The sequence below is a fragment of the Haliaeetus albicilla genome, chromosome 26 (assembly GCF_947461875.1).
Source record: "Haliaeetus albicilla chromosome 26, bHalAlb1.1, whole genome shotgun sequence".
Taxonomy (NCBI): Eukaryota; Metazoa; Chordata; class Aves; order Accipitriformes; family Accipitridae; genus Haliaeetus; species Haliaeetus albicilla.
In genome coordinates this window covers 16,169,966-16,194,148 of record NC_091508.1, presented here as the reverse complement: position 1 = coordinate 16,194,148, position 24,183 = coordinate 16,169,966, and the positions used below count along the sequence as shown (strand labels likewise).

General features: G+C 44.7%; 1 protein-coding gene across 19 annotated transcripts in view; it reads left to right on the top strand.

Annotated features, from left to right (window-relative positions):
• The first annotated feature begins 5,691 nt into the window (after positions 1 to 5,691).
• The window catches only part of DNM1 (dynamin 1), a 70,196-nt gene continuing 51,704 nt past the window's right edge, over positions 5,692 to 24,183 (top strand). For 10 of the 19 annotated variants that reach the window (XM_069772089.1, XM_069772090.1, XM_069772083.1 and 7 more), the window contains exon 1: positions 5,693 to 6,037. In XM_069772089.1, coding sequence (XP_069628190.1) covers positions 5,877 to 6,037 — 161 coding nt within the window. In that variant the 5' untranslated portion in view covers positions 5,693 to 5,876. Of the gene's footprint in view, positions 6,038 to 24,183 lie in introns of all 19 variants that reach the window. The other 9 variants (XR_011322358.1, XR_011322354.1, XR_011322353.1 and 6 more) reach the window with 2 other exon arrangements.

Here is a 24,183-nt window from a genome sequence, read left to right as displayed (position 1 = left end):
TGGTTACACAAAGATTGTGTCTCATTGACAATGGGAGTGAAGGAAACAGAGTAAGAATTAGCAGTTCAAGGTAAGAAAATGACCCAGAAAGTACCCTGCAATACCAACACTAACATCAACTGAGTTATCGGATCATTGCTATAAGGCAACCTGCGCTACACCTCTATATGATTAGATCAGGGTTATGAAATTTCTTGGCAGATAAGAAGACAGACCACGTGAATGCTTTTTATTCAGGAGCTGGATTGCATTATATAGCCGAGTTTTTGCTGGGCTATTTGAATTTGTTCCATGTACCAGATCAGGCATGCAGATAACTGGGGACTTCTAGTTTCTAGCACGACTGGGCTGTGCAGTTGTATGTTTTAATTTTGGCTTTGAAAAATACTTGGTATGCAACCCTTGGTGAAGCCACATAGCTTTTGAAAATCCAAGTGCTTCTTAGTGCCTATGACAGCATCAAGATACTGTGGTGCCCACAATTTCCTCTGCAATCTGCAAGGATGGTGTTATTACTCATCCATTTCACTAGGATATAAGTAGTTCTCACCATAATGTCTTTAAACCTCCCAAACTCCTTGGAGAAAAAGGCACATAGAGTAGTTTTTCCTCCTGCTTTTGGGGCCTATCTGTTGAAAGAATGGGTCGAGTTGCACCAGACCTGCACTCAACAGCTGATATTAATTACTGGAATTACACTGTTTTCCATGTCTGTTTTATCTGGAGGAAGACTATTCACACATGTGAAAGCAGTAGCACACAACTTATCAAAGCAAAATGATCTGTGCATTGAGGGATATTTGCACCCACTCTTTGTTCTATTGCTCTAGAAACCTATTCCGGATATTTCTTGATTGGCAGGACAGGCCCAAAGGATATAAACTAAAATACTGTTTTTATACCCATTTTGCCACATGGCCAATCAGCTTCTATCAATGATTTTCAGTCTCACAAGATAAAATATACTCCAGGAGCTATTTTGTGTCATCTCACTGGATGTAAGAATCACAGAGAACTCAGCTTTGTTGCTCTTAAAATATTAAACTCACATCCATGTCCAGATCCCTTTCCTAATGGACTATAACATTCAGTTTATTTCTTTTCTTATGTATATTCTGACTTCTGTGGAGTCACGGTAAAGATAAACCTGACCCAGTGTCTCATACGCTACATCTACCTTTTTTTACCTCTTTTTGAGGCATTTGCAGACCAGTTCAGCAAATTTCCTGTTTCAGAACAGAAGAGAAGATGAGGAAGCATTTCACTATGTTGTTCTTCAAAGAAAAGCTCTATATTTGAAGATCAAAAATTAAGGGCTGCTTTTCTTTCAGATAGCTTTTCCAACCAATAGGAACACTAGAGAGAAACTTCTTTCTAAGCAACTGATACCACAAGAGATCAATGATGTTACTATGGTATCACTGCTACTGTAGCAGCATTTAAGTACCTATAAAATAGATGCTTAAATTGTTTCTATCTCTATAGGCAGCTTTACATAGTCATGTAAATTTAAGAGGCTAATTTTAATTATGTTTTTAAACTATTTATCAGCTGTATAACGCATTCTATAATGATACAGACAGTGACAATCCTAGCCCTGATTCTTTGTGGAACTTACATTCTAACCTCTGCTTGTAAACATTCAATTTAAATTCTTACCTGTGTTTATAAACATTTTTAAGGAACCCAAAGGACCAGGAGTGTCTACTTCATGACCCACTGTTCTGAACATTCATTCACAGCTCTACCTGCAGTCAACGGAAACAGTTTGCAGATAATTAGGAGAATCGTCATCTAATTGTATTCCATATTTTTGCCTCTTTTTTTCTCTGAGGACTAGATGTGTTATTTTTGCAAGGGCAAGGAATGAGGGACAGAATCCAGCACTCAAATGTCTATTTCTAATTATGCTAACTAAACTGAGAGTTCTATTTGCATGAGGTGACAAAATCAGTGTACAAAACTGTCATTATGTTGATAGCCATACATAGAAACACACATAGTTATGCCCACATGCATTTTTAGGGATTCGCACTGAAGTACATCCAGAAATATTTATAGCACTTGGGGGGGAATCTCTCATCCTCCTTGTTTTTCTTTGCTCACATCTTAAGTTTTTCTACCAAGGCAGAAAGAAAGAGATTTTTCCTGTCCACTCCAGTTTATAAAATTCCTTTTTATTTTACATTACACTTTTTCAGTATTTCCCACGAAGGATGATCACATAGTTACATAGTTGTTTTTCCTCCTATAACTGCCACATGCTGCTGCGTAAGTCATAGGTGGGAGGTATTATAGAATCAAAAGGCCTGTTTGCTGCTAACCTTGCAGGAGAGAAAATGGAAGGCTTTAGGAGTGATTCTGAGTGCCTGCAGTTCTCTTTTTCATCAACGGGAGGTGTAGGTTTCTAAAGCTTAAAAACCAAGCCTCACTGCCTCGGATACTCGAGTTTGGGTCTCTCTGGGCTGAGTGATTACAATTGCCGCAGAAGTGTTTAGATAGACTCCACAATATTAATGAGTTCTTGTAGGAGTAACACTGCAGGCATACACTGTGGTCTCCTCTGCTTACAAGCTTCTCTGCAAGACAGGGGAGGCAGGCGCACATTTTGTGCATCTTATAGTTTTACACTAATATTGATCTGCCGAGAAACCTATGTGAAGTTTGCCAATATTTCTGCAGGGTTTTACCACTTCCACTGCTCCTTTTCTTCCTTTCTTGTCTACCTGGAAAGCACCCTGTTAGCTGCCCCTATCCCTCCAGCACACTTTTGCCCTTTGAGAACAACAGTAAGTTAGACCAAGGACCCCCTTGGACTGACACCCCCCACACCCCTGCCCAAGGACCACATTTCCCGAGAACCAAGTATGAGTTTCACAGAAAAATAAAACCAGAGAACATATGAAAGAATACCTGCAAAGAAGTCATGCATGAGCCTTTCTGCTGTACCAGCTCCTTAACTGGCAACATGTACCCTATTTTTCCCCCCATATAGGCTTCAATATCAGCTGTTGACATACTGTACTTTCAAAATTCTTTCACAAACCTTTCTCAGAACAAATGGATTAGTTTAATTTTAGCTTTTCCAGAAAATGGTATAAATCTGAATGTTTATTTCTAGACTGGAGTGGGCTCACTCAGAACAAAATACCCGCTTAGAGTGCTAAGCAGGGAGTGGAAAACAGTACTTGCAGGTTAACATTTCTATTGTTAGAAAAATGTTGATAGCCACAATCAAATATAGTTGCTTTTGTGGAAGTATTAGAGGCAGGTATGGATTCGTGGGGTGGCATGGGGGACAAGAAGGGGAGCAAAGGCAAGTCACTTTATGGAGTAGCTAAGCAGCTACTGCTGTTGTCAGGGAACAGCAAGAGCAGGGCTGCTCCCCAGGGGAAGAGGGGGCAGCAGCCAAGGTATAAATCCCACACCTGACAGAGGTATTGCCAACCAGGGCCCAACCCCATAGCACCCAAGGGAGGCAAGCAGGACAGATCAAAGATAGGGGCTAGGTCCAACAAAAAGTCCACATCATAAGGCAACAGCACAGCAATGAGGCAGGTCCAAGGTCAAGCAGAGATATGAACCCACAGGCCAGGATTAGGATCAGGTCTAGCAACCTCCAGGCACACCTATAGCAATGAGACAGAGCTAAGGAGTCAGCCTACAAGTTGAAGTCAAAATCAAAGGCTCCTTAGGTATGTAGGGCTGCAACAGAGCCAGAAACTAACTCTTCTCCATAATTCATCAGAGATTGCTAGCCCTGGGCTGAGTTTAAACAGAGCTCCTGGGCCAACAGATGTGGGAAGAAGCCCCAGGTGAGGCTGGTCAAGGCCATTAAGGCTTATTAGAACAGCTGTTAAATTATGTGAGTTGATTGCAGTGATGTAGCTGGGCGATCTTTCTCTGTATTGAAATTAGAGCTGTGTGGGTGAACTTCAGGTTACAGCAACCTCTGGGAAAAGGACAATTTTCTTCTTATGGTTCCTCAAAAAGAGCTTCAAAGATCCTCGTGGTCTGAAGTTCCCTGAGCATCAGCTCTGATCCAGGGAGGAAGGTGACACCATTCTTTAAGTCTTTGTTACTCTTCACTGTTCTTTTTGTGGTGACCTCTAACAAGGAGCAGCTATCAAATTATGAAGGAAAAAACAATGTCTTTTTCTCCAGGTTCCTTCAACATAAATGATGAAAATGGCTGCACAGATGCTCAAAGACTTTTGTCCACAGTCTATGCTGAGTTTCTTGAGCTTGTTTCTTGAGATTTACTGGGCAATTTGCTGACAGGAAAAAATAGCATTGACAGCCCTCAAAACAGCCCACATATGCCCTGCAATGGTGTTACCCATGCAGATGGAGCAGCTCCCTTCCCTTCCTTCAGTGTTCTTACCTGCGCACTGATGATGTTTTCAGAGCATTTTCCTTGGGCATCTTCACTGACAGAGTGAGGCAAATCCACCCCTCAGTGTGGTGGTTCCAGTTTCTCTGTACACCCAGGTAGGTATTTTTGCACGGATTACATTTGATGGACATCTGTGAAATCTCCCTTAGAATCATTATAACTAAAAAGTTGCTGTTTAAAACAAAACAGCTTGAAATCTGTTGCAGTTTTTTGTTACTCCTTTCCCCCACCACCCCCAGCTCTCTCTGAGCTGTGAACAAGAGTACTGGGTAGCACGAACTGAGAGGTGTTTGAAATGCAGCATTCTCCATCCTCCTGAGTCACTGCTAGCCATCGGCTTCTTTTCTGAACACTTGTTTTCACTGCTATGCTTTCAAATCAAATATGGCCTCACATTATATTCCTATTAAAAACCCAGCCCTTCTAAAAACCTAAAATCAAACAGTTGCCTCTTTATTGTAGACAAGTGATTTTTAAAAACAAGTTCTAACTATGTAAAATGAAGTGTTTGCTTCTGTAAAACAAACGTAGCAACAACAACATCTAGCGTTTTGCAGCTATAAACAGAAATTGATGCATTTTCCATCCATGTTTGAATGAAGATAAAGCAGCAGAAATGCGGTAGTGCTTTTGCAAGCCTCTGGTTTAATCATACGGACTATTTCTTGCATTCTGGCAATTCCACAAGTGCTGTCCCGGCACAGAGCCCTCCCGTACAGGTGTGTCAACCAACTTCACAGGTACTGTGACCACACTGCACAGGCTTATCGACTGAACTTGTATGGGTGTAAAGACCAAACTGTGCAGGTGTGGTAACCAACCATACGGGCACATTGACCAGATCACACCTGTACGTTGGCTGCACTGCATAGGTATAGTGACTGAACCCTACAGGGATAGTGATGGAGCTGTACAGGCTCACGGACAGGTACAGCGACCGAACCAGGCAGGCACACCTACTGGGGCACGCTGACTGGGCCGCGCACGCACACCAGCTGGGCCATACCGGTGTCAACCTGCCACGGGCAGCCCATGGCACTGGGCAGCCCATGGCACCACGCAGCCCTCGAGGCCTGGGGACAGCCTGTGCTCCTCTGGTTTCGGTGGAGCGAGCTGGCCCGTTCGAAGCGTCTCCGGGCACAGACCCTGGCGCCATCCCTGGCCTCAGAGGAGGGGGTTTTGCCACCCACCCACTCTCCCCACAGCCCGCCCGGACTACATCTCCCAGGATGCAGCGCGGCGCCGGTGCCCTTAAGGCCCCCTGGTGGCGGCGCGCGGCTGTCTGCAGGCGCGGCGGGGCGGGCTGAGGCGAGCGGAGCCCGGGCGGGAGCGGGCGGCGTCGAGCGGGGCGAGGGGAGCGGGCTGGTGCCGGTGCCCACCGGCCGGGGCGGGAAGAGCCGGGCTGCCCTCCGGTGAGGTGCGCGGTGAAGGGAGGTAGCGTGAGCTCGCCTGTGCGAGGAGCCGGTGCCGCGCCGCAGCCATGGGGAACCGCGGGATGGAGGACCTCATCCCGCTGGTCAACCGGCTGCAGGACGCCTTCGCCGCCATCGGGCAGAACGCCAACCTCGACCTGCCGCAGATCGCCGTGGTGGGGGGGCAGAGCGCCGGCAAGAGCTCCGTGCTGGAGAATTTCGTGGGGAGGTAAGGGGGTCCCTGGGGAACCCCGCCGCAGGCAGGGCTGCGGGGAGGGAAGGGGGGGGGGGGGGGAGCGCGGGGCACGGGCAGAGCTGCCGGGGGCGCGGACCGGCGCGGTGCGCGGACCGGCGCGGTGCACGGCCGTACCGGCTGGATGCGCGGGCAGCGCAGCTCTCCGGCGGAGCTGCCGGGGGCATGTGCGGTGCGCGGGCAGCGCAGTAACGGGGCAGCGCTGCGGGACGCCCGGGCGCTGCGGTGCAGGGGCAGGGAGGGGCGGAGGAGGTCTCCCCCCGCCTCGGGGTGGGGGGGGGGGATTCTCCGCAGTGGGGTCCCCGCCTTTGTCGCACCTTCGGGGCCGGTGGGAGAGCCCCCCCGCCAACGCCGGGAGGTGAGCCCCGGCTGTTATATAAGGGGAGGGGGGGGCTGAAATGTCAGTGGGGACCGGCCCCATCTCCCTTCCCTGCTCGGTGCGGGGCCGTCGGGCCGGGGTGCCCCTTCCGCGGGGCTTCGAGAGATGGATGTTGTCGCTGGGAAGGAGGTGGGGGGTGTTTAAGTTTAATCTGCTCCGTCCCCCTCCCCCAGCGCTGCCTCGCTGTCCTCCATAGCGGATGCCATGTCAGGAGCTGCGGGGAGGCTATAGGAAGGACGGGGTTATCTCTCTCCTATATGCTCAAATCCCCGGGTGCTACCATTTTGTGACAGGCAATATACCGATGCCTTCCCTTCATGTGACCTTCGTATTCATCATCTGCAACTTGAGTAAATTGCAGACCGCGCTGCCTAGTTATCAGCTCCAGCATAGACACACAACACCTGGGGAGGGGGGTTGTTACTCAGGTTGTTTCTGGCCTCGTTAATTAATTGCATTCTGTGATACACAGGTTTTAGTTATCTAGGTATTTTTTTTTATCCTGCGAGGGGCATGGAGTTTGCTGGTGACTTGTCTTAAAAGCAGGGACTGCTGTGATACCTGGTCAGATGCTTGCGTGGGTTTTCCTTTCAGCAAACTGTATTTGTGACATCTATTGGGTGTCGTTCCCCCACCCCCACTTTTTCTTTTAAGCTGTTTGCTGCCGGATGGCTTATAAAGCTTTTCTACTGTTGGAAGGGTCTGCGGTGTGTATGAATTGCTTGTTTAGCTGCAAGTAGCCCCAAATTCTGGACTTGTGCAAGAGTAGCCTTGAGCAGTGAGTGCAGGGTGTGCTGTATGTACTAGGAATAAGGCACAGGGATTGTATCTGGTGCAAAGAAAGCATGGTTGGAATAAGATTTTTTTTTTTTTTTCTTCACTGTAAATACACATTCAAAGAGTTTGGGATCCTTTCTAGCTAACTTTCAGCAGTCCATGCAGTATTCCCCAGGGATGCTGGGAATCATGCCAAGGGAAGGACATTGCAGGAACACATTTTACTGAGCCTCAGGTCATAGACCAGGATCCACTTGTTTGTCCACAGACACAGAGAGAAAATAATGATTCCTACCACCAAAGTGAAAAACTTGCTGTGCTGTAGCTTTCTAAGAAGAAGGGGAAAATAGGTCTCCTGAAATATGTGAGCAAAACAGGTTCACCTGTTGGCTCTGCTGTTTTCATGCTTTCTAAGTACTGGCAGCCTAACCTCGTAAATCCTTTTTAGAGGATCTATGCAGTCAGTGCTGCAGTGGCGTAATATATAATGTATGGCTGTCAGGCTAGAGGAGGGCTTGTCAAAGGACAGTCAGTGTATCAGGGTATGCTGCCTCTCTCTTTTAGACTGAGCAAACAGGAGGGGATATATTAATCCTTGGTGCATCTCCATGGGCACCAGTTGAGAACTGGGGATTTTATCTGCCTGGTCAAGAGCAAATGAATTAAATTGTTTTCTGTCTCTTTCTGATGAGCCCTCTCCCAGGAGAACTTGTGACCTCACTGTGTCCCATCAGTTGTCTCTCTAGCAGTAGCAAGTTATAGTGCTGTGGCTTTTAGAAATGAAATAATGAAGGGTCCCCTGAGCAGAAGCTGAGACACCTGTCTGTAGAAAAGCATTTAGAGGAAATAATTGGAGTGGAAATGGAAAATATGTCAAAGGGAAGAGGTCTTTCTCCATTTGATACCCTTGAGTGCTGGCTAGTTTAGAGACTGGTAACGTGAGACATCTTGCCACAGAATGTATGTGTATATGCTGCAAAACCCAATCCTGTTAAAATAATGTTGGGGCCCTGCTGTAATGTATAGTCTCTTTTCTTTTTGTGTGGCTCTTGAAAACAATGATAAGAAGCTATGGCAATGGTATCCAGAATAAGCATGGCTCCTCAATGTAACTGTGATAGGGTCTGTTTTCTTGTCTGAATGGCATAAGAAGAAACTGTCTGTAGACCTACTGTGTACAAATACAATTATTGCTGTAGTGTGGACATGACATATGCCACTGCTCCAGCTTGATACGAGGATGGTGGTGCAGCTATTGCTCAGCAGCTGCTCACTGCACAGTGAATGTGAGTGCTGATGAGTTTCTCTCTGAGTGGATGGAAATTTGTGCAAGAACAAATGCTGATGCAGTTGGTACTGACTGATGTGCTTGATGCGGACACTTCGGCAGAGGGGCTGGAGGCCCTGCCAGGGCTGGTTTCCCTGCTCAATACCTGCGGGGCTCCTTTCAAATTGCCATCAAGGCATGTTCACATAGCAGGTCAGCACACTTGCTCCCACTGCCAGACGTAGCCTGTGGCTATGCAGGACTTCAGTCTAGGGCTGCTGCGGGCACCTTGCAGTAGCACTGAATCCCACGCATGCTGTAAACCTCGAAGCACAGAGTGGTGCTGACTGCAATCAATGTTTAGTTAATGTCTTACTGTCATGGTTTAACCCTAGCTGGCAACTAAGCACCACGCAGTCACTTGCTTACCTCCCTCACAGTGGGATGGGAGAGAGAACTGGAAGGGTAAAAGTGAGAAAGCTCATGGGCTGAGATAAAGAGTTTAATAGGTAAAGCAAAAGCCATGTGCACAAGCAAAGCGAAACAAGGAGTTCATTCAGTACTTCCCATTGGCAGACAGGTGTTCAACCATCTCCAGAAAAGCAGGACTCCATCATGTGTTGATGGTGACTTGGGAAGACAAATGCCATCACTCCAAACGTCCCCTCCTTCCTTTTCTTTCCCCAGCTCTATATGCTGAGCATGATGTCATATGGTATGGAATATCCCTTTGGTCAGTTGGGGTCAGCTGTCCTGGCTGTGTCCTCTCCCAACTCCTTGTGCACCCCCAGTCTCCTTGCTGGTGGGGTGGTGTGAGAAGCAGAAAAGGCCTTGACTCTGTGTAAGCACTGCTCAGCAGTAACAAACACATCTCATTATCAACACTGTTTTCAGCACAAATCCAAAACATAGCCCCATACTAGCTACTATGAAGAAAATTAACTCTATTCCAGCTGAAACCAGCACATTTGCCAAACAAATACTACTTTTTTTCCTCCTGAATGTGATGGGTTACTAGTTGCTGCTAATTACTCTTCCAGTGTCACTTACTCTGCTGTTAACAGATTATCCAACAGTGCAGAGCCTGTATTTATAATACCAGATGTCAGTGTGGCTGCTATGTGTGTTTTTGCTGCCGGCGACTCAGCATGGTGACTAGGATACCGGCTGATGGTGTTAAAATCACTGAAGAGACGAGAGAAGCCATGTAGAAGCCAGACAGGTGACACATCTCTTCGTAGACTGGTTTATCCTGGGCCCCAGAACTGGAAGGAAGGTTAATTGGGTCAGCTCCAGGCATTTCCTGTTGGGGTGGTTATAGGCTTGTAGGATAACTCAGGTTGGAAGGGACCTCAGGGGTCATTTAGTCCATTCTTATGGTGGTGTTACTTCCCTACTGCTACCTTTCTTAAATTAGAAGATCTTAGAGCAGGCACCAATACCAGCAAAATCGGTCCCATTAAAAAGAACAAAGCATGTGGTATCTGCTAATTTGACTTGAGAGTGCTCAAAGGACCAAGAAAGGGGGATGTACAAGACAGCCCACAAAGCTGTTTGTAAAATCATCCATGTTTGTGCCACTCTTATTTTGCCATGTGAAAATAACAAATCCGAGTGTGTGTGTTTAAATCCAAAGATCTCAGAGCACTGTTACACAAATCTTTGGATTTGTGGGAGTATTACTGTTAACCTCTTCTTTACAGACAGGAAAAACTGAAAGCACTGGGCTGTGTTCAGATGGCTGCATAAATGTCTGTGCCTTGTTCTTGTCTGATCCAAGGCAGCATGCTGCTCAGCCCTGCTAGGACAGCTGCATTGCTCTTCATGGAGAAAACAAGGCACCTCTGACTTCTGGAGAACAGATGGTTTAAGGGGGCTGCTGAGGAGGCAATGACTAAGGACTGGGAACAGTAGGTGGAAGGACTTGAATAGAGGTGAAACCATCTTGTTTACGATCATGGGAGCTAAGCAGTGCCAAAGTTGTGGGAAGTGAATCAGGGTTTACTTGACCCCAGACCTGAGCATTGCCTCAAAAGCATCCTCTTTTGGGAGCTTTTATGTCCCAAACCAAATAGGGGCACTTAGCAGTCTGTCACCAGGCTCCAGTGGTATATGCTGAATTAGATGATGTTTGTATGTCACCTAGAAGGAAATTGGAGGCAAGCACAGACCTAAACTGGGTTAGGCTAACCTTGCCTCTCCTAGCAAACCAAAATTTCAGCATGGGTAAAAGAGCAGGGAAAATGCAGCACTGCACTGCCTGTGGCAGTGGTAAGGAGAGGTACCTATTAAGCTTGGTACTTGTGCTACAGTAATTGCCCTGATAAAACAAGGCAAGGGCCAGGCAGTATGTACTGTAACTGTGTCTTTGCCTTCTGATGTCGCATACTGAAAATGCAAAGCTAGGTCTTGAAGCCACAGGATTTAGTTTTGTTTCAGGTATGACTTTGAGGAGCAGCTTAGTATCTTCATATCTCAACCTTCCCAAGCCATTTAGAGATAAATACTGACACCCCCAAGATGTGATAAGGGAGTGCTTTCTTTAATAATACATACTTTGCTTTGTTATGGGAAACTTCTCCAGCAAAATGCCTTCAGAGGGCAACAGCAGTATTTAGCAACTTAGAAGTGAAAGATCCTATAGGGATGCATACAGAGATGCAGATACTTGGCTTGTTGAGATACTGCAGGAAAACTCTTTTGTCAACAATCTTTGTGCTTTTAAGTTGCTCAGGCTTCTGCTGTAGTACATGCTTTGTGAGCTTGAGTGCTATGAAGAGAACTGAGTGTTTAAATCTAAAAATCATAGCTATGTTATGTATAGATTGACGATGTCCGCTGTGCGGGGTAATGTTGAGCATCCGTGCAGTACTTTAGCAGCAGATTTAAATTTAAACAAGAAGACACACTCACTAACTTGCTCTCCTCTGGCCACAGAACAGGTCCTTAAATATGATTCTTCTAGGTGTTTTTTGTGTGTTCTGCTTTGAGATACACTTATATGCCCAGAGTGCTGGTAGAGAGAGTAATTGCAAGTTATGGACCCTTAATTGTTTTATGATAAACACATCTGTGAGCTGACCAAATGCTGTTGTGTATTTGTGGGTTAAAGACGTAGGCATTGCTTGGGAACTGACTTATTTAGGGATGCAGAGGATGGTGCAAGAGCCAGGAGCAGGATTCTGCTGTTTAGAGAAATAAATTGTGGTCAAATAATAGCCCTTCAAATATCAAGCCTTTGGTCTTCAGTGAAGAAAAGACCTATTATCATCTCAGATTAATTGGGGAAGGAAGAAAATATGGAACACTGGGGGAAATGGATAATGTGTTACAGTAGACCACAAGATAAAATAATTTAAGAGAAATCTGTACAGCTCTGAGCAAACATTTGTGGGAGGAGGAATGCTAGGAGGAGATACATAACATAACATGGATGGCTGGGGGGGGGGAGCATGAATCTCTACATTTGCAGATGCAGCAGCAGTGTCTGCCTGTATTTGTCCTCTGACTACTTGCTTTAATGTTATAGGAGTTAAATCAAATAAATATAAGTCCAATACCTTTTCTACTTCCTGCAGCAGTTAGATGTTCTCCGCAGATCTCACTGTCTGACTGTATTCTTCAGCTTAACTCTTTAGTGATGATCTCATACTTCTGGTAACTGCCCCTTAGCCTTATATTCACTAGGAAAAGGGATCCTTATGGCATGTCTCCGATCATATCAGAATTTACCCAGGGAAAGGAAAACAGCTGTATCTCTAGTTTGGAAGCTGATGCTCAGTATTGTGCAAGTTGGGGCTTGCCTAGACCTACTGGTGTGTGAAAATGACAGGTTGCCTTGTCATTGCTGGAATTCATCACCTGATAGCTGGCAGATAAGGAGGATGCCTTCTTTGCTAATGCAGACTCTTCCTTGTACCATGATAATCCTCATGTTGGGAATCTAAGAGGATCCTGAGCTTTGATTAGTCCTTACTGTACTTTGAGATAGGTAAGTGTTGTGGGTTTTTTTTTTTGTGTTTGCTCTATAAACAGTATGCTGTGATACAGGGCTGTAAAGAGTCTGCAAAAGCAGTGGGGGAAAGAAGTCAGAAGTTCCCCAAACCATTCCCCTATGCTGAAACTGTCAGCTGTTACTGGTTTTCAAAACTCCACATGCTTATAACTTTTCACACAGTCCAAAAAAAAAAAAAGGCAAAGCAAAGACAAACTTCTATTTTTAAAGGCTACTGATTGTTTTCAGCAGCCATAGTTCAATACCTAGCTGGGGATGCCAAGTCAAGTCCTTGAACCTGACTTCTCCAGATGCTCTGAGCAAGCAGAATTCCCCTAGGCTTAAATAGAAGGTGTGGGAGTCTGTCTGCAGAACCTCCTATCTCAGGCAACCTCTGAAAATGTTATTCTAAGGCAGGTAGCTAATCCCCTTCTTGATCTGGTGAATTACTGAATGTCCCTACTTTGTACTTAATTTCAAGTTTGAGCCTGTCTGTACAAGTGTGAGTAAAAAGTCTTCTGAGTAAAGACTTCTTAGCATCTTGAAGCTGAATCTTTTTGAGGACAAATGGAAGAAGTTGACAACTTAGCTTAAGTTAATCAAGAAAATAGTTCTTGCTGTGTTCTAGCTGCTGGGGTGAAACTTGTTATGATGCCTTGAGCAGTGAATTTATTAGACGAGTAAACCCATGTGTGCTCCACCCATGTGAGCCAATACTCAGATTTTTGTTTCAGGCAGTGCATTTGAGTGGCAAAACCATAAGATTTGCTGAAGGGGTGGCAGACAGTCACCTAGAAGCATATGGTGTTCAGCCTATATGCCCAATGTAAAATTGGTTTTGAGGTGGCATCTGTGACAGGAAATTTACTGGTAATATGCAGGATAAACATACTTCCTTGATATGCCACTAAAAAAAACCACCCCAAAATTTTGGGTGTAATACTGTCCTTCTTGGACTCACAGATCTGTAACCATATGAGTCAGAGTACTGCTAGCTGGGAGGAGAGCTAAAACTAAATCTGCTTAAAAAAAAAAAAAGAAATCTAGTCATGCCTGGTGGGAAAACAGCTCACTAGTGGGACAGTTTCTCATTCCACTTCAAATTTTCTTTTCCTGATCTCAGACCTGGTTTTGCATATCCTGATAGAGAGTGAAAGCTCAAGGTAAAGGAATATTGTCTCTGATAACAGGCAGATGGGCACGTTCAGCCTTGAGATAGAGTTCTGTTCTCAGCTCTGAAACTAAATTCTTTTGTGACTAATTTTTTTTATACCTCTTTCTCCATTTGTAGAAAGGAGAGGCTATTGGTCTCATGTCATGTAGGTGTATATCGTTAATGGACACTTGAAATAGCAGTAGAAAAGGTTAACAATAAAGTAGGAAACTATTTTTCCTAACAATGAATTAAAACTCTGCAAGGGTGGTACAGCGATGTCTGCCTGAGCCCTTTGAAAGACCTGCTTTCTCTCCAGAAGTGGTGTGCCAAGAGCTTTAGCTGTTCGTGCAGCCTCCTTTGCCCAGTGCTGCTGGTTACTTAGGTCTGCTCTGCAGAGAGGTTGGAACTGATGCAGCCACCTTTGGCTGCTGGCATAGGTCAGACACTGGATTTGAGGAATTGGGGCATTCTTAAAAAGCACTGGGAGATGAGAGGCTGTACTAGATGAACTGGTAGCACTTAAAAATTTTGTTAGCATAGTCTTTCAGAGCAGGGATGAGTAACGCAGCCCTATGGAGGAATGAGCCCAGGGTTTTGTCCTGGTCGCATTAAACACTCAGATGGTCTGATCACGCCTGGAGGTGGTCAGACTGCAAGCAGGACTTGTTCTGAAAAGGACCAAAAAGCTATTTCTTTTTATTTATATTTATCTGTGATGTATCATGCTTATTTTTGAGTGACTTGCTGGAGTTTAGTCATGAGAATTGGCTGTCTTGCTCAGGACTAACTACTATAAATATTGGGGTGGCTATGAAGAGAGGACTGAGACAATTTCAGTGTTTACTGAGAAGCAGGCAAGAGTATGCATCAAAACATTGTGATTAGCAACTGAGAGCGCAATTTAATGTTAGATATTTAATCAGTTATTCCAGGTGACTTGCTGCTACTTTGTACTTATGTCCAGCTTTTTGTTTTCAAACTCATATTAGTGAATACTTTAATAACAATTGAACGTGAAGTGGCTCAGTAATTTTATTAAGCTATCTTGTATAGATGGGCAGACAGAACAATTAAGTTGCTGACGATTGCTTCCTGTATGACCTTCAAGATTGTCACAGCTCCTAGGCTGGTGCTGACTGTAATAGATAACTGCTTTTCTTTCCTTCAAGGCACAGTACAGGAAGAATGAGCCCTGGGTCTGAAATCTAACAGTGTCTCTGATTGTTCTCTGCCATGTTAGATGCTCTGAAAGCTTTGGCAGACCCAGCCATGACCAAATGGAAGTGAGATGGTGTTTCAATTCCTGGTCAGTAGCTTCTTGCAGTTCAGCATAACATGCTTTTGGAAGCATCTTGGAAGCAGACGTTATGCAAGCTCCTCAAGCTGTGTCTTGCTGACTGGAAGCAAACTTGCCAACTTCTGCCACTTTTCTGCAAGTCTTGTGACTTGTGTGGCTTTTCTTAGAGCCCTGGACACAGCAATTAAGTTAACAGAAGAGCAGTGTAGCTTTTGTATTGAAAACATAAATTTCTAACATGGATGTTTGAGGGTACTTTTTTTTTTTCTTTAAAAGATGCTGTTTCCCTAAGTGCTCCTAGAGACAAATATAAAGAATCCTAAAACTTCCAAGACCTGCACTGTCAACTCTTCCTTTCCTAAAAAATCAGGGCTTAGTCCCAAAACTATAAGCTCTACTAAAATACTTGTGTTGCAGTCACAATGAACAAAAAATTGTATAAAAAGAGGTTTGAAATAAACCCAGTTGCTCACTTGTGACTGAAATGGGAATTGAACTCGAGTCTCTGGGGGTGAAAATACTATTTTAATAGTGTATTGCCTCAACAATCCCCTTTAACGCTCCCTTTCCTGTTTCTTATGGCTTTAGGTAGCATTGTTGCAGCTGTGTTGAAGGGTGAAGAGTTAATGCTACCATAACAAGCATGAGAATTGCTGGGATCCTGTCTCACTATGCTAGGACTGTAATTTTGTGGCTGTGAAACAGTCTCGATGCAAGAGTGGCCAGTGTAGTACATGGGATGCCTGAGAGGATGTAGCCAATATTAAACTGATACTGCTGTGGATTTTGACTGAAGAGCCAGGCAGTGTTGCTGTAATGCTGTATAAAAGCTGAACATAAACTGCAGCTGTATTTCAGAGTAGTTTTTCAGCTGCTTTTAGACCCTTTCTGAAAGCATCAGTAGGCAGAAGTCTACAGAGATGCTGAGTAGTCGGTTCTCAACATCTGCAGATGTTTTTACAGGAGAGCTAACTTACCCTGGAGAGCACTAGGAAAAGCTATTATTTTTGCTTTTGTTTTTGAGAATGGAGATCCAGGGATGGGGAGGCTGTGCTGAATTTCTTAGAACAAGGAAAGAGCTACCTAAAGGCAAAAATCTTGAAGCCTTTTTCCAGTTTCCTCCTCTTTGCCTTCCTGCCACTCTTGCATGTGTAAAGGCAGACTAAGTTATGTACGATCTGGCTCAGGGGTCTGACAACAAATTAACAGGCTGTTTCAGCTCCAAGAGCTCTTCCTCATCCAAGTAGTTAACAGGGGCTTATAATGAAAATAACTGTCCATTTGCCACTTGCCTGCCAACACAGGAACGGTTCTCTGTCAGCAGGGGAATACGCCTGATGACTTGTTAGTTCAGGATGAAGCCAGTAAAAAATGAATCTCTAACCCTCAAAGTTTTTATGCTGATATTTAGCTCCACTGACTTGCTTATGATTTACTCTGAACTTACACTGCTCTGGGTCAGGATGGGGCCCCTTGATTCTAATACACGTTAGGTTTTCTCTCTTTCTGGCTGCTGTGATCTCTTGAGTAATCTCAGGCTATTTCTTAAGCTGATTGTGCTTTTACTTTTAATAGAAGCTCCTCTATGAATAGCTGGGAATTGCCTGAGCATGGTGGTGGCCTTGAGAGGAGATCTGTCGCAGTGGGGATGTAGCTAGAGGTAAGGAGGAGACTGGTACATACCAAAATGCAGAATAACCTCAGGGACTGGTGCATGACATGTGTCATGCTGCAGAACTGATGCTGCAGCTCCAGTGCTGAAACTCAGGTCACCTCTTCTACATCAGTGCAGTTCTCAGCAGAGATCCCAGCAATGTACTTCTTCCCTCTGGGCTGTGCTACTTTGATTTGATGTTCCTGTTCCAACGCATTACTCTCTGTTTATGCCTGTTCATACAGAATGTGTTTGTTAAGCCAGGCCTGCAAACGACCTGGCACCCCAAACTCATCTGAATAGGTCAGTTTCCTGAATGAATTTGTATAGCCTATTGAAAGAGTTATATTTAAAGAATACTTAGTGCAAAAGAACAAGCGGGGCACTGCATTAGCATTTGGTATTTTGCCATTTTCTGTTTGCATAAAGTTGAATTCAAACTGGACACCTGGACAGGCAAAAGCAATGTTATTAGAAATCAGTGTCTTGGTTTGAAGAGGTGGGGGGGAAGATACCAGGGGAAGGAATTTAGATAAACCCTTTATTTGTGGAAAATAGGGAAAGGAGTGGAAGACCAGAAGACTCTGGTCTGTTTGTCCAGGTCACTATGCCACAATTTTGCTATAGATTCAGAGCGCCCATTAATAGGCAACATGAATTTTGACCCTCCTCTGCTTTTTGAATTTAAGCCCTAACAGTTTTCCATGAAGACTTGGACTCCTTTAGAATTTATGTGGATATGTACTTTGTCACCTTCTATGGTCACTGCCCAAACTTTACCAGAGAAAAATGTTTCCTGGGACATGAGAAGTGCTGTCCCACTGGTTGTTCAAAAGGACTCTGGCAGACGCATTGGAACCAGCCAGGAGGTCAAAAGCCTATCTCTTCTTGGACTATTGATCCAACTTTCATTCTGGCAGAGCCTGAAATGGAGATGTCTTGTGTGTTTTTTGAAGTGGAGTTTAATGCCTCTGACTTTGCTGTGCACTAGAGGTGTTAGCAGTCAGTCTGCTGTTTTTTCTTCAAGGGCTTAAGCAGCGGTGCCTCTGCACCAACTTTCCAGCCAGGGTGATCCTAATTATATCTGAAACTGCAGAGATGCAGTGCATAGCAAGGAGCTTGGCACTGTTCCTGCATATTTCTCCAGGCAGAGCAGAGGTATAAATTGGCATCTTAAATTCCCTCTGCAGGACAACCATGCACCTTGGACAGTTTGGTCAGGATGCCTGAGTGCAGCATAACTCTGTTACCCCACAGAACTCCATCCTTCCTGCCTGGCCTGTTGGAAGGGAAGCAGCCTACCTCCATGCCCACAACACACTCTGCCTCTTACCGTTGACCTGAGATAAATTGTCAGGGCACATGCATTCAATTTTATAAACCCACCACCCATGTCTGGCCACTAATAGCACATCATGGCTTGAGGTACCACCTCCTTTCCTCATACAGCTTCCTTCTGGGTTTGTATTAGTGGGCTCATCAAAGTGATTTTGCCTCTTCCAGTGAACTCTTTCAGTTGTCTGCACCCTTTAAGGCATTCAGGCTCTGGGGAGACTGTCTCCTTTTCTAGCACACAGTGCTGTCTGGAAGTGGAAGAAGTGTCATACTGCAGTGATGAAATCTGCCTTGAGCTACGTTTGTTCTTCTCTTAGGTCTTGCAGCAAATACCAGGACTCCAGAGGTGGTGGAGTTTTGACAAATCTAAGATGACACCTACCATGAGTGTTTGGTGTCTTTGAGTCTGTCACTGTACCTAGTTTCCTTCTCTGAAGGAGAAAAGCACAAAAAGGGGGATAAACCCCTTTTTATCCAGAGTCTCCATGTCACGAATAGCTTGAATATTAGTTACCACTGCACAGTCTAGTGGTGTCCCTGAACACAGGAGAACCTTTAGTGCTGGGCAGCCTTTAGTTTAGACTCAGCTGCAGCCTGACTCCAGAGAGCTAGGACAGATTAAGACACTGGTGGTGGGAAATAGCAAGGTCAGCCTGTTGGCTATCGGTCTTAGCATACATTAATCCTAGGGTGTTATTGTGGCTGTGCTTTCCCATCAGTCATTCCTGTCCCAGTGTTTTAGTATACAGCTTGTCCTTTTGTTTTCTCCCAGCTCAAGTTGCAGGTGCCGTACAGGTCATGTTTTTCAGGGCTGCAACCCTTCTGTTACGGCAAAGCCAGGATTTGTCAGTAGATTTGTTTGTGCCAAAGCAGAGCAGTGTTACTGCAGTATTATGACAGATCAGTGTAGCTTGAGAAAGAGACGAGCAAAGATGCTGGGTCATGAGTTTACTTTATGGCCATAAAAAACTTTCTTCACTACTGCCATCAGGACTGCACTAATTTGATGCTCTAGGGTGTTGTTGATGCCTAGTATTGTCTTCTTTGAGACTGTCTGGAAGCTGCAGGGAGATTCTGCAGATAAAAATCTATGTGACTTTTTTTTGCCAGGGTATATATGCTTCAGAGGGAGCAAAAGGAAAACTTGTTTTCATGCTATGATGGTGAAAAGTCAGCAAGGCAGACGGAAAGGTCTGATTTACAGCTTCTGTGGTGGAGAATACATCACGCTAGTGCAATGTTACACCTGTGGCTCTGGAGGCCTCTGGACCCAGTGCTGTGGTTGCTTTTCCCCTGAATCCTGGTATTGCTACCCAGATCTGGTGTTATGTTTGTTTTTTAAATGAGTGAAACCAGCCTTGTTTTCTTTCTCCTAGGATTGTAATTCTTGAAATCAAAGCTGCATTTTCCACTAATGTGTAATCCTAACTGCCACATCCATTCAGGATACACCAGGCTGCTTATTCCCTTGAGTTCCTGATATTGTCATATAGAGTCAGTGCTATGTTATTCTTTACCTTGAATATCCCAAGGCAGCAAGCAAGATTCAGGACTTCATTTTCTATTACCCAAAAGATCCCAGAGGAAGCTGCGCAGCAGCAGTGCTGCAATTTTCTACTCTCTTAAGACTCTTTCCTTCCCCAGCACTGCAGCCTAGAGTCAATGCGGCATTTGCTATAATGGGCAGTGACTTTTTGAGATCAGGCAATGCACTGTAGGCTGTACCACTCTCTAAATAATCCTCCACAGTAAAATACAGAGTTCCAAACAAGAAAGGCTCTTTAGAGTTTTTACCTGCAAAAATACAAAGAGGAAATTGTCTCACAAGTGCACTTGAGGTGTTGGAGTGCCCTGTTTTTCTTTCCCATCTGTGTTCTATGTCCTCATGTATTCTGGGCTAACCCATCTGCAGGAAGATAGCAGGGAGGGATCTGGCAGATAAGTCAACCCTCAAAATGGAGGAGGGGAAGGATATTCCTGATTAATTCTCTTGCAGCAGAGATGAACTGAGGTACATGACATCTCAGGTGAGATGGCCAGTTTTGTATGCCAGGAGTACCTCTTATTTCCTGTGCAAATTGTTGACTTATAGCTGTAGATGCTTAAAATCTCTCAGCCTCAGCAGCTTGGGGCTGATGCACAGCAGTGAGGGATGCAGGAGCTATGTGGACATCAAACTGGTTTGTTTCTATGGAAACAAGTAGATTTCACCATGTTGTAGGGAAGTAGGAGGGGAATTATCCCCCTGGGCCTGGTTCTGGCTCTCAGATTGGATTGGTTGCTGCACTGCAATTGTAGAGCAGCAGCCTGTGAAGGGATTATCTACCTAGTCAGTGATCACAACTAGGGAGAGAAGCACGTGGATCCAGTCTGCTCCCGCTGCAGGCTTCCTCAGCAGGGATGACACAAGGCACTGTCATTGTATGCCAGGATTCCCAGGGTCACAGCCCTCCATGGCACTTAAAAGCAAAGAAGTTAACCTTGGTTACTCATAGCCAGAAAGGAGGCCTGCATTACAGTACAGGCGGCTGTGACTGTTTATCCTGCCCAGACTTTTCAATTGGGATGGCTAAGGTGATGAACTGTGCTCACACTTCAGCACACCTTTTTCTAGGCAAGAGCTGAGAACTATTCGTGGTGTCTACAAGGACTGGGGGAAGCCGAGATCTTTCAGACAGGCTTCAAGCATTGCTTGCTGATGAAGTTTTTCTATGTCCTGTTATATTTGGTGTACTGCTTTCAGAAAGTCCCAGCACCTGAAGTCCTGTGACTGGGGGTGATGATTTTGAAACCTTTCTTCTAAAATGAAAGTTAATCTCGTGAACCCAGAGAAGGAATCAAAGCATGAATAATAAACCTCGATCAACAGGTTCAAATAAGAACAGTACTTACTAAACCCCATATATTCCTAGTGGTCTGTAGTACTGAGACAGTTTGAATGGACCCTGTGCCCTTGTGCAAGATCCTAGTGCAGATCCTTCAAAAGGTTCTGACCAACACATCTGTGTTTCAGACTCCCATGTCCCAAAGGTACTTGCCTGTCTAGGCCCCAGCAATGACTCTGAGAGGGAAAGCTTACATTTCTAGATGGAAGGAAAGCAGACCATGGAAAACTGGCAATAATGGTAATGGCTGTGTGTGAGCTGCTTCTTGAGGTATTCCCTTGTCTGTTCTCTTCTTCCCCTCCTGCAGATGCAGTGCAGCAGCTGTGTAGCCTTCTCTAATGGAGAGAAATTCTATTTGCTCTGCTTCTGTCTCTCCTCTCTGTATCTGGGAACTTCAGTACATGTTACATAAACTGAGTTAGGGGTGGAGTGGAGCTCTATCGAATTCTTGTTTTATGCTTTGTAACGCAGCCAGTGAGTTGATTGGATGTGGTAACCCTTGGTTATGGGTTTGCAGGAGTGCATCAGAAGAATGTAGCAACATCTCTGCCTTACTTCCAGACCATCTAAAAATATATATACAGTGCACTTTGAAAGTCAGGACAGGTCCTGCTGTAAGGTCTACTAAGCATAAAGCTAGGGTATACTGGCTTCCTTGGAATTACTGTAGACATAAAGCAGCAGAAATCCCTGGGGCAAGCTCTTGGCTATGCCAGTTTACTCTGCAGGCTGGCAGGCCCCCAGGGCGTTGAATAAAAGCGTAGTACCTAAAGTGTAAGAATGCTTCTGACCTCCTTGGATGTCTGTTGCCTTGTGGAAGCAGTTAACAGCCACAAAACTGTAGTTCTGCATCAGATTAACTTGTGCATAGAGGCTCTAGTGCAGCCATGACTTGGCATAATGCATACGGCTATCTTCCAGATTTCGACGTACCCTGAAGCTAGTGGAATATGAAACAGAAAAATCAGCCCAAAGGATTCAAATCAAAATAAATAATAGAAAACCTTTTTATCTTATCCCACTGCTTCCAGAGACCTGCATAGAGGAGAGGGGCTGAGTGAGATACAAAGAAGAGAGATGTGGAAAGAGTGAATGAGAAAGGCACTGACCACAGTGACTCCTGGGAACCAGTCTGTGCAGTCAGAGATAAGCCAGAAAAGCAGAATTTAGCGCACTCTGGAAAAGATTTAGTGCACTATGGGAGGGGCAGGGGAGAGAGCTGTTTCTAAGCAAGCGTTCATGTAGTAATTGCTATGCACTTTCCTTTTTGCTTTAGCTGTGTTTATAACTGTGCTGCAGGCTGAAGTCTGAATATGGCCACTGCAGCTGAAGTATCAGTGGTGTGAGAGAACATTGCACAGGGCCTATCCGATTTCTAGTTGTCTGAGCCCCCTTAGCCCACAGACTCAACAAATGTGTTCTGAGTGGCAGAAACACGTTTTTGATAAACACGTTTGATGTTGAAGGCATGTGGGTTCCCCCAGAGGCCCACAAGAGCACATAAGTATGACAATGTATTTCAGTAACAAAAGGCTCTATCCTGTTCTGTAGGAAAGAGAAGATCTGTGCTCCACCAAAAATTACCAAGAAGGTGACACAGGGAACAATACTGGAGACTGTCACCTCTGTATATCTAGATCAGTGGCCAAGTAATTTGCTGCATCCCATGATGAGAAGACAAGCCCTATGGCTGAGATGGAAGCTCATTCATCTGCTGTCTCTTCATGGCACATTGTTAAGTCCCAAATGTCAGTGAAACAAACCCCACTGTTATGCTTGCTCATGAGGAACTGGATTTGACTTGCCAAAGTTACTGTATGTAGGCTTTCAAACAGCCAGCCATGCAGTTTTCTATGGAGGTGGATTCTCTTGGAGGGGGCAGTCTCCTGAAAGGTTTCCTGTCTTTTTGGTAAAGCCTGTGATGTGGGATCATTATGGTTTTTGAAATGTTGCCTTTTGCAGTAAATGTAGGATTCTTATGTAGCTTTATTTACTTCATATGTTAATTCAATGAATATGCTACTTTTTTTGTTTATTTGTTTTTCCTTACTTGGAATAAAGGGTAGAGCACAGCATGGGAAAAAGATGCACGAGAGCTCCAGAACACCACACATCCTGGTCAGTTGTAAAAGGGGCAGAGGAAACAAAACAGAAAGGTGATTCTTGTGGAGAGAATCATAATGTCAGTTCTGGAGCAGGATGTGTGTATGGGCATGTAACACAACCTATTTCTACACTTACTTTTTTTCTTACAGTGAATTAGCATAGTTGCTGGTCTTTCGTGTTTGAAGACCACACTGCCTCAGTCTCTGCATAAAACCTAAAGGCATCTCAGACAGAATGCCCCTCACACTGGCTGGGGACCTGTGCTGGTATCAACTGCAATGCTGTGCAAAGGAATAGAAGAACTCAAGGCAGATAGGGAAACAGGGGAAGGTGCAAACTTCAGAAGTTACTTTCTAGTTCATTATCTATCCCTTCTGACTCTGTTTGCAAATTATCCAGTAGTATGCTATAAATGGGTCCAGCTTATACCAGCATTTGTGCTTTGCCTTGGTCGGACAGCACCTGTGAAGTTTGTAAGAGTCCCCGGGAACTTGTATTATGTACAGCAGGCTCCCACACTTGAAAAGAGGTCTGCTTGGCCCTTCTTGGTTACTGATCTGGAGAGCTGTACTGGGGAGAAATGGCTAGGTGTTGGAGATGCTGTCTGAGTGCCAGAACTACTTAACAAAGCAATTGTGAGTGTTCCAAGTCAGCACAATAGTGTTAACCTCCCTTTGCGCTACTGTAAATAGGAACTCAAGGTGCAAGGCAGTGGGAAGCCTTCTCTTTAATTTTTGTGTTTCTGCTAACATGTATATTATGATGACACTCATGAACTATTGCCTGTCTTTATTTTTCACAATTGTATTCTTGAATAATGAATCATTGTGCACAATAATATTGCTAGTATGCTGGAATGTGGTGTACTTACAATAGATCTTTATTTCTATATGTATCCACTGTGTGACCAGTACCAATTACACCATAAGAAATGATATTATACTAAGTGCTTATGGAATTGCTCTCTTTCACTGTGGGTCAAGGCTAGGCGGACTGTTGTGCTGTGGAGATTGGCAGATAAATAGCACACATCCCCTGGCTTAAACTTCTCTGAGTCTAAAAGTGCTAACCTTAATGGAAAAAAATGTGGCTACCTAGGAATGGGACTTACCATGTGATTACGAGTTTGTAGGACTGGTGTCCAAGTTCACATGATGCAGCACGAAAGGAAGATGAAAGATAAGGGCAGAGAAAAACAGAATAGCAGGTTGATGGGTGCTTTTGTTCATAGCACCTGCTTTTAAATGCTTGCTGTTCATGTTGGCCTGTCTG